This window comes from Hyalella azteca, unplaced genomic scaffold (assembly GCF_000764305.2).
Source record: "Hyalella azteca isolate HAZT.00-mixed unplaced genomic scaffold, Hazt_2.0.2 contig7133, whole genome shotgun sequence".
NCBI lineage: Eukaryota > Metazoa > Arthropoda > Malacostraca > Amphipoda > Hyalellidae > Hyalella > Hyalella azteca.
The window spans coordinates 505,912-519,299 of NW_025937263.1; the positions used below are offsets into that span (position 1 = coordinate 505,912).

The following is a 13,388-nucleotide window of genomic DNA, read 5'->3' on the forward strand; positions in this document are numbered from 1 at the left end:
TTCTGTCGCTCATCTCTTCAGTTTTTCGCCGACTGCAGAACTGTCCGGATAGGGGTGCACTAGCAGAGTGTTGATTGTACGAATTCAAGTATCGGCGTTTTTTAAAAGTCGCAAACGATAGCCATTTTGCCCCATATCGTATTGATATATATTTATATATAAAGTATTAACCCTTATGCGATTTAATCTGAATATTTGATGGTGATTAGTTAGTTTTTTTAATAAATTGTCTTTTTATTAAATTAATGTTTTACATTAACAATATTTTAAGTAAAAGTTTTAACCTTTCATATAGTTCCACGGCGTTAATAATATCACTTTTTTGCACATGATATTGCTCGTACTTAATGGCTCCTAGCAGTTGAACTTAAAGACAATGACGAGGCTAGTATCGAAGTCTTGGTTTCATGAATGCAGCTAATTTCGTATTATTGCGTTATTCCTGAGACGTGACTCAAATAACGGAGTTGGTGTACCTAGACGGACTGTAATTTTCACTCTTTAACGTCGAGGCAGTTCTGAACTTATTTGCAGATTGTGATCACTCCTAAGCCCATCAAAAAAATATTACAGCATCAATCTACGGCTCAGTGGACAGTAGTTAGTGATTTCTGATGAAGTTTTCGTTTAGTGTTGAAATCTTTTACGTAGTAATATAATAAAATTACTATGAGAGTGTCAGCAATGGAGTCGCCGAAAACAAGTTCTCCGCTTCAAAGTGAGCATATGACCTAACACGTTGAGTGCCGCACGACCCACCGGTGGGTTGCAGGATCTTTTTTCCGGACAAATTCCGCGATTTATGTATTTTTATTTTTTTTCAATTGCGTCTGTCGACAAAACTTCTGATAGCAGAACTACCCCCATTACAGTTTGAGAAATACGAAAAAATATAATTTAATTTTTGCTCCAGAACCTACCAGTTTACTGGTATATTATGGATTATTGGCCTTTTTATCCGCGGACTTGGCCGTTTTAGGCCATCTGGCAGCGCTGGTGGGTCGCGCCGCACTCAACGTGTTCTTAAAATTACGTCTCACAGTCCAACCCTAATTCTACTTAGAGGCAGAAGTCGATCTGGTAGTAACATCCGGCTACTATTTTTGGATACAGAAAAGGGTGCTATTTCCATTTTGTGTATATTGGTATAAGAAATATAATGACTCAAAGAGACATTTTTTCTTCTTGTGCAAAAATGTCTGAAACCTAATAAAGAATCGAAAAATCAAATAGAATCTGAAAGCTCGCTCATACAGATTCAATCTCTTCAAATTTCGTTCAATAGAGGTTTATGACATTTTATCGTTACAACAGAAATTAAGAAGCATTTACTCTACTATCATTATAAAACATGGTCATGCTCGACCGAGATTATATGGACGGTTTAGGGCAGAATTCGAATCTTGCATTCACGCGCTTAGTTACGCCTTTCATGAGAATTAGTCAGGATTTTCACTTCTATGGGGAAGCATGTCGCACGATAGCTTTCATGGAATCATAAGTGCCAATGTAGCCTTTGAAAGAGTTGTTCGAATTTCAACAGTGAGCGATGAGACCACCAATTTATTTCGTGGCAAATGATCGTCCGACGGTCAGCTACAAGGCTGGCTCAAACTGGACCGAGAAACAGGGAGGCACGAGAATTGGTCATTTTGCTGCTGCGATACCAGGAATTGATCATTTCAGCGGGGTTAAATACAACCATAAAAACCTTTTGTTCAAATGTTATGAGGTCATTAATAAAACATAGAAGTATGAGTATTTCTATTATAAAGAAAGGTCATCGATTGTTTTTTATACCTAAACAAAAACCACGACCTTTCGTATCAAGACGGTTTATTCAGCAAATAAGAGCTGTGAAAGGTGCAGTTTTTGTATTGAGCCGATGATAAGAAATTCCGTATTGCGTCAAAGCTAGGTCGTGTGGGATGCAGCTAGGTATGCATTCTGCGATTAAATTAACAGAATAAAATCGTTTAAGTAAGAATGGTCTGCTTCAATCTGATCTTCGTCGCTTACACAATAATTTAGACCCCTTCCGGGAGGTGGAACGGAAAGAGGGTCTGCCTTTTCCCCCTCGGATCGTTTGGTGCGTGAAGCGTGGTCGAAGAGCACGTGATCATTACATTGCGTGCAAAAATATTTAAATAATAATAGCGGTTTCAGCATTTAGTAGGCCTGTTGCCGATTCTTAACATCGCAGAACATTCACAGCATTTCCCGGTATCGAACTCGAGACTCACTGCTACAATTCTACTGTGCTTAACCGCCCTGCCTCATCGCCGTTTCTGACCAGAAACTATCGCAGCTGGGATCGAACCCGCGCTTCTCTGCGCCAATCTTGGTAGCCTACTCCGAACTGTAACCACTGGGCCACCACACTAAAACGCCAAATCAGCAGTGTTCAAACATCCGAAAATTTGAACTATGGTAGAGATTTTATCGATTCATATCTTCTTAAAAATTTCTCTATGAGAACGTCGACATCATACAGTTAAATTTATTCTCAACACAAAAGCGTCCTCTGGCGGCGATCAACACTCGCATTGCTGAAGTTCAAAACCAAAGCGCTCAGGTGCTGCTCCTTCCAGCGAACGAGTTACTTCTGGTGCAGGGTTTTTTTTTTTTGCATCTGTCTTCTAGCTAGTACAAGATTTAGCCTGATGGGTGCCCTGGTGTGAGTGGCGACGGCATGTCTCGCTCTTCTCTTCACTTTTTCGCTGACTGCAGAACGGTCCGGTTTGGGGTGCACGGCTGTGTTGATTACGCGTGTTAATTGATGCCGAATTGGAGGAGTATCAGCGATTTTTAAGTCGCAAACGATAGCTATTTTACCTCACATCGTATTGATATGTATAGAGTACGGGTATCACTCCATATATAATTTAATCTCAATAAATACTGGTAATTAATTAGTTTTTTTTATAAATTGTATTTTTGAATTAAATTAATGTTTTTACATTAATAGTACTCCTAGTAAAAGTTTGAAACGTTCATACTGTTCCACGGTTGTCATGTCAGTTATTTGCTCAAGATATTCCTCGCACTTAATGGCTACTAGCAGTTGGAGACAATGACGAGGCTAGTGTCGAAGTCTTGGTTTCATGACTGCAACTAGTTTCGTATTATTGCGTCATTCCTGAGGCGTGACTCAATTCGCGTGTCTGGTATAGACGGACTGGAATGTTTCACTTTAAAGTCGACGCAGTTCTGAACTTATTTGCAGATTGTGATCACTTATAGCCCATCCAGAAAATATTTCATTATCAATCTTTGGCTCAGTGGGCAGTAGTTAGTGATTTCTGCTGAAGTTTTAGTTTAGTTTCAAAATCTTTTACGTAGTAATATAATAAACTTGCTATAAGATTGTCAGCAATGGAGTCGTCTAAAACAAATTTTCCGCTTCAAAGTGAGTATATGACCTTAATTTGCATGCGCTCCTCAGTCTCCCTTTCAGTTTTTGCATGACATTCTCTTGTGATTCTGTTTTTTTTTTAAATTTATTGTTGGGCATGCGAAAATCAAACTGCGCCAAGCTTCGAACTCACACGCACACAAGTTGACAAATAAGAGTATCAGTTACCCAGTCGCCAATTTAACAAAATTTGTATTAATTGGATCAGCTCTTGATCAATCTCTTTTGAATAAAATAATTCAGGTCACGAAACGAAATGTAAAATTTAGCTACGCCGTGTAAAATTGTTGTTGTACCACCAAGCAAATCATCGAGAAACCATTGCAAGAAGTCTATCATTGTTTGAGAAATGACGCCTAGGTAGCTCATGAATGCTACGTGTCATGCCTGTATGAGTGACTCCCCTGTGGTGCGGCCGTCTCAGGAACTAAGGCTGGTCTTGCACGCGGGAAAGCGAACTCGGCAGTCGTGACTTTGTTACACGCAGTGTTGGGTAGTGTTGCAAATGTGCATTCAGAGCTTGGTGATCTCCGTACATTGATGTTTGTAAAGCTTTTGTTTACTATTTTAATAAGAATAGGGTAATCATCACAATAGGTGAACTTGGTGAAGCATTGGTGCAGGTTAATTTCATCATTTTTTGCTTACAAACTATATGTGTTGTTCTAGAAGTACACAGGTATGTACTAATATAATGTACTTTCTTGATAATGAAACGCGGACTTAACTGAAACTTGGGTAAAATTTAATGAATAGGTATACTCAATTCATCCATAAATTCTACATGCCAATCGTTAATTGTCCAATTTTTAAGATAATAGTCACCGCGATACAGCTCTGCCTGGCGCCTGCTTACGTCATCTCACTGCAAGACCTGCGTGTCGACTGTTGTGTGCTCACCCAAGGGAACACAGTTCAACTTGAATAAATTAATAAAGACGCACAAACTTCGAAATTTTTAAGCAATGTAGGTACGGTATGTGACGATCTCAAAAAGCAGGTTAGAAACCCACTAAAAATGTTTGCAAGAAACCTAACTTACGTTGCACGGAGACGTAAGTTAGGTTTCTTGCAAACATTTTTAGTGGGTTTCTAACCTGCTTTTTGAGATCGTCACATACCGTACCTACATTGCTTAAAAATTTCGAAGTTTGTGCGTCTTTATTAATTTATTCAATTTTTTATTACAACACTTCTCTTTAACTTCACTTCTTGTTGTTTGTATGTTCGTTTGTCCGCCACAAATCTTATAATCGATATTTAACACACTTTTGCCTGTCCAATCGATCTGAAATTTTGCACACTTGTGTGAGTTGTGTAAAGTTGGAGACAATGCATGAATCATGTGTCAAAATAAATGATTTTAAAAATTATTTTTTTTTCAATATTAAAAAAATTAAAAAAATAATTTTGTCAGCTACAAATCTTATAACTAACTGATTTGACACACTTTGACTTGTCTAATTGTTCTGAAATTTTGCACACTTGTGTGAAGTCAGAGGCAATGCATGAATCAATTAACAGAATAAATAATTTTGAAAAAAATTATATATTGAAAAAAAAATTGAAAAATGAATTTTTTTAATATTTGAAAATTAAATGAGAAATTCATTGTACATATGCAAGATTGGAGACACTGGATTCTTTGGAAGTGTTGTCTTTAAAAAGTAATTTGTAAACGTATATTATTTTAGCTATGCCTACCTACCTTAGGTAATAATTTGTTCAGTCACTAGGAATTGCTGCTTCCTACTTATTCTATTCTAAAATATTTTAATGGTACCGAAGATTGGGGAGAATGCTAAACTTAGGTTATTCTGCTGCTTGTGGTTTGAGATGAGAGATCTGACTAGACATGATGTAGTGGTTCTAGATAGTCGGGTAGGAACGATGAACGAGTGCATTCAGACGTTGATAGACTGACAGTAACAGATAAAGGCACATAATTGCCATCGCATTAATATTTGACCGAAATTGAAAAAAATAATGTATCCTCGACATTCAAATTGAAAAAAATAATGTATCATTCAGAACTTCATCCGTGTGTTTTTCATTTGCAAACTGCATCTGATATATGTAAATGATTCTATTAACTCATATTGTAAATTTCAATAAACTCTTCTCTAGAATATTCTCTCACCAAATTCTTTATCCCTTATCATTTTTCAACTAGATAGCCTGTGTTGTTACGATTACTCACACATATAATTTTGAATTGTGCAGGCGCGAGTTACAGCGTGGCAAATACCTCTTACAAATTCTTGGAAACTATTTGGGGTAAAAACGAACACCAGTTTCTACTGGTTGGCAGTCCACCCGGGCCACGGTCGTGTCATTTCTCCTCGTCGCACATCACCAACTTGCTGCCGGAACATAATTTTTTCGTTTCTGGCCCTCCAATCCCGCCGATTGGACGCAGCAACCTCACCGCGTCGTTTCTCGGAGGCAAGGTTACGTGTCCGCCTTCTCCGCAGAAGTCTCCTTCTTTCTCGTTCAATCTGGAAAAAATGACTCAAATTGCGCGAGAAGCTGCCGTGGATCTTGCTGCAGGGTCAGCCGGTAAGAAGATAAAGCCAGAGTGGACGGGGATCTTTTTTGTAGGCTATAGGGTACGTACAGATGCAAAAAAAATTGATCCAGGCACGGAAGCAATAGCTATTGTCTCGTATGTTGCTTCCGTGCCTGCTGCAAGACGAGTCAATGCGGCTATTTAATACCGTTGAGGACTGGTCAAGCATGAAATGGTATTAGTCTTGGAAATAAATTTTAATTGTTTGTTGGTGCTCATTAAATAGGTCGTCGTAACAAAATTGCATCACTAATTTGGAATACTGTCTCCTGATTTCGTTAAAAATTATAGTTTGAATTAAATATCACAAGTTGATGCCAGTAACATTACTGATATGTCTAAATTTAAGCCATGTCACTGGAAGGTATCATTGAAATGCAGCGTTTATTTGCATCCGTATTTTTTTAAACACTAGCTTGGGTACTAGTACTTTTGCCGTGTTCTGTACCAGATTTATTTATCTTTAAACACCACGTTTTTTAAATTCGTCACCATCTGACTGGCTGAGAGTGATCGCGTATGTCTAATTTGAAACTCTGAAATATTTTCTATATTTCGTCAAGACGATATTTGAATAATTCACAGGGCCTTTTATTTGATGAGTGCTATTTTAGTTTAATTTCAAGGATGTTAGGTCTCTCGATCATCCTTAAAATGTTCCGGTGTTAAACGTAACTACGTATTCATAATTCCTTGAGTTCAATAACTATTCATAATTAAATTAAAATTAAATTGTGAAATATACTTCTTCGCAAATAAATTTCCTCTTTAGAAAAACGAAGATCTGCTTTAAAAAAAATCATTTTAACTTTATTTATTCATAACAAATAGGTGTATGCAAACAATTTTCATTTCATTGTTCGTTTGCTGTTCGAAACCTCATCACTGCTTTGGTAAAGCATACACAGCGTCATTGATACTTTCTTATAGAGTACTTTGTCGGTTTGTCCCTTAGGTGCCATGGTATCCGTATACGCCGGCCAACCCTTGGACACCGTCAAAGTCAAGATGCAGACATTCCCCGCCATCCACAGAACGATGCTGCAGTGCTTCCGTAACACCCTGCACAAGGAAGGCATTCGGGGGCTCTACGCTGGTACTGTTCCTGCCCTAGCCGCAAATATCGCTGAAAATTCTGTGCTCTTCGCTGCGTACGGCATGTGCCAGAGAGCTGTTGCTCTGTCCACCGGTGTCAAGGTGATGATGATGGCCTCGCCATAAGAAACTGTTTAGAAAACATACACAGCCAAGTCATTCCTGTGGACGATGACAATTTCTGAGAGATTGGTTCAGTGTTATTAGGCGCTGCGTAAACTTGTAAGACATTCTAAGAAATCGTGGTGAGCGACTGCGATATCTACGAAGCGTAATTTCCATTAGGAATTATTTTTATGGCATTTTATGGCTACTGCTAATCTTAAGACTTGCATTCTTTCATTGTGATAAGAGTTGGGTGTATCATTATCATGAGTAATGTCTATCTACATACAGAACATCAATCTCGTCACTCATACTTAAGATCTATTATGATCAATTCATTTTTTTAGCGTAGCTGCCTGAATGTGGAAAAAGTTTACCCCCGCCCGCTAAAAATTCATTGCGCATACACGCCCCGGCTTCCAATCACCTGGGGCGTGTATAGGGGGAATTAGCGCCTCCCCCCCCCCAAACCTGTTGCGCTAGTGCTGCTCAACTAGTTTATGATCATGAATCGCTGAACACCTCACAGTTATTTTAGGGTCATCTATTAAATTTTATTCCGGCAGCAGGTTGGTGATGTGCGACGAATAGGAATGACACGACCGAAGGTTCATTGACAAAACTTGGTTCCCAATTCGCTTCGTATTTCTCGAATTCTCACTATTTCTAAGCCAGACCAGTAGCAAATATTAATTTAATGTGCCCGAAATATTGTGTTTTTTTATTAATATGTATCTCTTCCAGGGCCCAGAAGAGTTGTCGAGCCTCGGCAACGCAGCATCGGGATTTTTTGCAGCATTCTTCTCCTCACTGACGCTGTGTCCAACAGAGCTCGTGAAGTGCAGACTTCAGGCAATGAGGGAACTCCAAGAGATCACCGGCTGCTCAGTAAGAATAAATCCCAAAATTTTTCTTACATTGTAAAAGGTGACTTATAAAATGAAAATAAGAATTTCTCCTTGATGGTTGTGATGGATTAAAGCTGTAGAATTCCCCTCAGACCTGTCAGCTGGAATGTTCGCGTGAACGTTTTGAGACAAATTTTTGCAAAGATTAGACGCAATGCTAGTTGGAGAAATTATAACTCAGAGAAATGAGTGAGACTCTGAATAATGAGGCACGTTTTGCTCTTGTATGGGTGAACCATGTTGACCCTAACTGGCTTATCCGAATCGTAATTTTAACATGTCACTATCTGGGCAACATAACCTTATTCCTTTTCTGTATGTACGTATTTATCATTGTTTATTATTTATTAATATTCCCTATCTATTAACACATATTATAGAGGACCATTAAATTCTTCAGCCGCGCTCTAACAAGAGCCTGGGCCCGTGGACCGTGACTCGCTACATCCTCTCTACGGAAGGCGTGCCAGGGCTGTTCCGAGGCCTGACCGCAACCTTCGCCAGGGAGATGCCGGGATATTTCTTCTTCTTCGGCGGCTACGAAGCTACACGTACATTCCTTACCAAAGACGGGCAAACCAAAGACGACATCGGTGTGTACTGAGTACAGCTACAGCAATTAACGATACTTCTTACTATTATTCATCTTAATTCGTGTCTGAACTGCTTGACATAAGTTACACAACCACGTTCTCTGTGCGTAATGATCATGTCCGTATAACGAAAATTGCAAATTGTTTTCTCAACTGATTATGATTTGGTTAGGCATTCCTAAGCACAAATTAATTTTCAATTTTACGACGTTCAAACTCATTTAGGCTGGAAGCCAAGTTTCGATGTGTAAAGTCAATTACCCGTTTCTGTTAGAAATATCCTTAAATCACTGTTAGAATGAATTCGACGCTTTAGCTATTGCAGGAGATTGTTTGAATAGCGACAAAGAGGCTTTCGTGCTGCAACTTTATGAATATAAAGTACCTATAAAATACTGAGCATCTGGGTGGAAAGTTCAAGTGACTTTCCTTACTCACAATTAGGGTTCAAGCGGACCCTATTTTTCACGGAAATAGTCTCCTAAGAAGATCAAATAATTTCATTCAGAATCCCATTTTCTCTTATCATATCACACTCATTGGATCCAAATGTTTCGATTTTCAATCCTCCTCAATGTTAAGTTTGTTCATTATTGTGCAGGGCTCCTGAACACATTCATTTCTGGCGGCGTGGCGGGCTGTGCGCTGTGGACGGCGATGTTCCCTACCGACCTCATCAAGTCCAGAATCCAAGTGGCCGGCGACACCTCGCCTATGTGGCGGGTTGCCGTCGACATTTACCGCACTGAAGGTGAGCGGGTGATGGGGTTGCCGTCGTCTTATACCGCACTGAAGGTGAGCGGGTGATGGGGTTGCCGTCGGCTTATATAACTTATACCGCACTGAAGGTGAGCGGGTGATGGGGTTGCCGTCGTCTTATACCGCACTGAAGGTGAGCGGGTGATGGGGTTGCCGTCGGCTTATATACCGCACTGAAGGTGAGCGGGTGATGGGGTTGCCGTCGTCTTATACCGCACTGAAGGTGAGCGGGTGATGGGGTTGCCGTCGACATTTACCGCACTGAAGGTGAGCGCGAGTGTTGTGGTGCCTTCTATATTTACTGGACGGAAGGTGAGCGGGGGATGAGCTTGCCACAAATAATTATCTGATTAAACGCTAGCAGAAGAGGGAGCCGAGTTCAACGTTTAAAGATGGAGATAAAGGTATACTTTGTATGATTACCAATTCAGTCTCAAGGACATATAGATAATTTTTAATAATAAAGTGATTTTCGATTCTAACTGAGGTGTTAGTCACATTCACCACCATGTTGTCTCACTGGTAGGATACTATTTTTATTGAAAACTTATTCTACCTTTTTCGTAAATGCAAGTAGGGTATTATCTGTACCGAGAAGTTTCTCGTCATTATATCCAAGCGAAATTTCCTCGTCAATATATAAAAACTTGCTTGCTGTGATGTTCTAGTAATTTCTACGGTATGGGCCAGTTTTGTTGGCCATGATGCAGCAAAAATTTGCATTCTGAATTTCCCAACTTGACTAAGTACTATGGCCGGCAGTGTACGCTTACGGGTGGTCAACATGCAATGAATATAACGAATGACCTCAAAATTCGGCAATTAATGCACTCGTTCGTGTATTTTTTCAGGTTTAATGGCATTCTACAATGGATTGAGGCCAACGTTGATACGATCTTTCCCTGCCACGGGACTGTTGCTTGTGACCTACGAGTATGTCAAGAAAGCCATGCAGTCACCGGAACCCGCGTAATTGTCTTAAGTAATCCGTAGAAACTTTTATAATTTATGATAAGTGGAAGTGTAACACAGAGTTTAAGATAGGGTCTCAGATTTAATTCTAAACTTCATTCCGTTCATGAAATAGTGCATTAAATAAATGTTAATTTTAAACATTTGTTCGACATTCACGTTGATTGTATTGAATAAATTATGTGTGCAATGGGTAAGCGTTTCAAAATATGCGTACTAGTCTCAACAAGTGTATCCTGCTGCTGCAATATGGGAAACGAAATGTTATAGCATGAAATGTATGTTTTCATATTTTAAAGGAAAAAGAAGTGTCGTATTTATCCTCCTCTGTGTTCATACTTAAGTTAAGCTCTCTCTGCTGCCGTATGAATGAACGTGATGGTGTATTATATATTATTTTCAATAATAAAATAATTTTTAAGAAGCTCCTTTGTAAAATAAAGTTTATAAAACTAAGCATTTGATATGAACTACAAGTAAATGGATGATTCGTAACTAAAATCGTGTTCGTCTTTGTTGTAGGTCTTAGACGGTTAAAGTTGCTTGCGGTTCATAATCATGTGTTTGGACTGATATTTAAATTTTTCTGCGATTTGATTATATACAATTAGCCATGTTGTCAGTTCTGTGCTCTCTGTTGACATGCACGTCTTTGTCAAGGACCTATTGAGCTGAGTTTGCTCCTCACTGTAGTATTGTTAATAATCACGGCTGATAAACAAGAAACGTTTGATGGCATTTATCATTATGATCATGGTGCCTGCTGATGCTGTTGATAATATTGTAATGCTGAGCATACTTCAACACTTGATGAAAAATTATAATACAACCCACGTATGTTCATAAATATTCGTGCCTGTTTGCAACATTCTTCGAGAGCAAACCATTCATAAACAAGACAACATTCGTGAGTAAAATGAATTTTAGAAAGCGAATACTTTAATTTGATTCGACCTTGCAAATCACATTCCACTGTGTCCGAGCAAGCTGTTATATATAGAAAGCCGCGGTGACCGTTGCCAGGCATCTTAATATAGGCGACGCATCCCCGCGTCTGTTGTTTGTGTTGCCCTATCTTCCGAATGTTGTTGAGTTTTTCTTCTAACAAACACGGCTGGTGATGGCGTAATTTTGATTTTTTTTTTGGCCACAAACTTGAATTGTAACTGTAAAATATCGCTTAGGAACGTTATTCTATCTTTAACATTTACCCGCATACGAGTCACTGTATTGTAAATATTGATTTTTTACTCTGTTTTCCAAGCTCTGCATTCTATATTCGAGACCATAAAATGTTCGATTAAGTTATGTCACGCGATGAGGATGACTAAGGTAAATTATTGTACACGACCACCTTGAGAGTAAGTCATGACTGATGACCGTACGCCCGTTAGGTGTGTAAAATAAACGATGTTTCTGCATTAAGTTAGGAATAATATAAAGTTTGAGCTACGTTATTTGTTTACAGCCGTGTGAGTTGAAATGCGACTAATTTTTTTTTACTGTTTTTGATCTCTCTTTTAAACGTGCAGTAACGTAATGTTGATAGCCAGAAAACGAGTGAATTCATCTCTGCGAGTTCTCGCACGTCAATAAAATTCCATTCGAGTTGATGTGTCACTTGATTAGACTATTGACTTTAGTCGAGCCCAAAAATAGAAAAAAATACAATAATTACGTTTTACAAAATTAGTTCCATCATATTACTTACAAAACTAAATAAGTTAATTTCTGAAAATTTGATTAAGCTTATAACGCTTATCCAAATAAACGTGGGTTAAGAACTATGTATTCGCTTCATTTTTAATAAATCTTTTCCATAAATGATGTCTGCAGTTTTCCCGTAATTTTGATTCGTGAACGTGCACTGAGTACGATTTGTGCTAGAATTTGGTCCTGAATGACGATTGTCTACTATAGTGCATGATATCGTACACTTGCGGTCATAATCTTATCAAGAGAACAGTCGGTCATGAACATTGAGTTGTGCTATACGTGTTACGTCGTCATTCTTAAATACATTAAAAAATTGTGAGGAACGTTAATTAATTGTAAGCAAATATAATATAACGAAATGAAACGATACGCAAGTGACCTCATCGTTAAAGTATTCCCAGACGAGGAAGAGCGTCAAAGTCTAATACAAAACATTGACAGCTTAGAAGGTACACAAAAACGTTCTTGCTGATGTATCATGAGCGTTTGCGTCACATTGGTGACATTGCCACCTTGCGTGATAAATCGTGTACTTACACCAAATCCAAATGATTTTAATCCAATGTCATAGGGGAAAATATTGCTTTTCTCGAACAGTAATAATCAATATTTATACATAAGGATACTTGTGAATATAGTTCACTGAGTTATCGTCAGAAATAGAATGAAATTTTCAAACATACATTTTATTAGAGTTAAAGTTGAGCCCAGTTAGCCCACGAACACAGTTTTCCGCTAAGGTTGTCGACGAAAGTCGTGCACTTGTTTTTGTAGGTGTTATCTCAACAGACATATTTACGGTTAGTAACAATTTGCATATTATGGACCACTACGCACGAATAACTAACTATATTAAATGATATATAAAGTTGAAGTGTTTGATGCAGTTTATATAAAATCATGACGGACTTATTATTATTGCTTATTTAGTGTCATCGCAGCAGCTGCAGCAAAGCGATGTACCTACCTATTAGGCTATTGTAACTTGCAAGTCAGAAAATAAACATGATGAAGTCGCTGAGTATTTTTATTGCTTGCTCGTTTTTTACTTTCTAGGGTTTTACTTGCTCTAAAATCATTAGTATTGGGTCTGAGTATCGCATACTAAAAAATCAAATTAATAAAGTTTTTGACTTTTCATAATCATTATAGTTTATACTAATTTGAGAAATACTTTAATATCTCAGGCTGAGTTATTGGCTATGAGCCTGTGACTGAATACTACTATTCTATACAATAATCTATAATGATAATTT

At 38.3% G+C, this 13,388-nt stretch overlaps 2 protein-coding genes across 4 annotated transcripts in view; both read left to right on the plus strand.

Moving 5' to 3' along the window:
• Positions 1–518: 518 nt before the first annotated feature.
• On the plus strand, positions 519–11,351 carry LOC108679234 (mitochondrial ornithine transporter 1). 2 transcript variants are annotated; one of them, XM_018167837.2, is made up of 7 exons: positions 519–718; positions 5,639–5,974; positions 6,940–7,181; positions 7,929–8,072; positions 8,493–8,685; positions 9,287–9,436; positions 10,296–11,351. In XM_018167837.2, exons 1-7 carry the CDS (start codon positions 670–672, stop codon positions 10,415–10,417), a joined length of 1,236 nt encoding a protein of 411 aa, XP_018023326.1. In that variant the 5' UTR covers positions 519–669; the 3' UTR covers positions 10,418–11,351. The 2 variants fall into 2 exon arrangements, with proteins under 2 accessions (XP_018023326.1, XP_018023327.1); XM_018167838.2 differs by lacking the exon at positions 519–718 and adding an exon at positions 3,233–3,409.
• Positions 11,352–12,395: 1,044 nt separating this feature from the next.
• LOC108679229 (H(+)/Cl(-) exchange transporter 5) overlaps positions 12,396–13,388 on the plus strand; it is a 28,619-nt gene continuing 27,626 nt past the window's right edge. Inside the window, exon 1 of one of the 2 annotated variants that reach the window (XM_018167830.2) lies at positions 12,396–12,581. In XM_018167830.2, the coding sequence (XP_018023319.1) occupies positions 12,491–12,581 (91 nt within the window). In that variant the 5' untranslated portion in view covers positions 12,396–12,490. Of the gene's footprint in view, positions 12,582–12,611; positions 12,933–13,388 lie in introns of those variants that run through there. The other variant, XM_018167831.2, reaches the window with a different exon arrangement.

Bases quoted from the DNA above. Each gene is read 5' to 3' on its own strand.
- LOC108679234 (XM_018167837.2), top strand. From the start codon at position 670: ATGAGAGTGTCAGCAATGGAGTCGCCGAAAACAAGTTCTCCGCTTCAA. The intron at 719-5,638 runs GTGAGCATATGA...TGAATTGTGCAG, and splicing joins AACAAGTTCTCCGCTTCAAA to GCGCGAGTTACAGCGTGGCA. The intron at 5,975-6,939 runs GTAAGAAGATAA...TTTGTCCCTTAG, and splicing joins TCTTGCTGCAGGGTCAGCCG to GTGCCATGGTATCCGTATAC.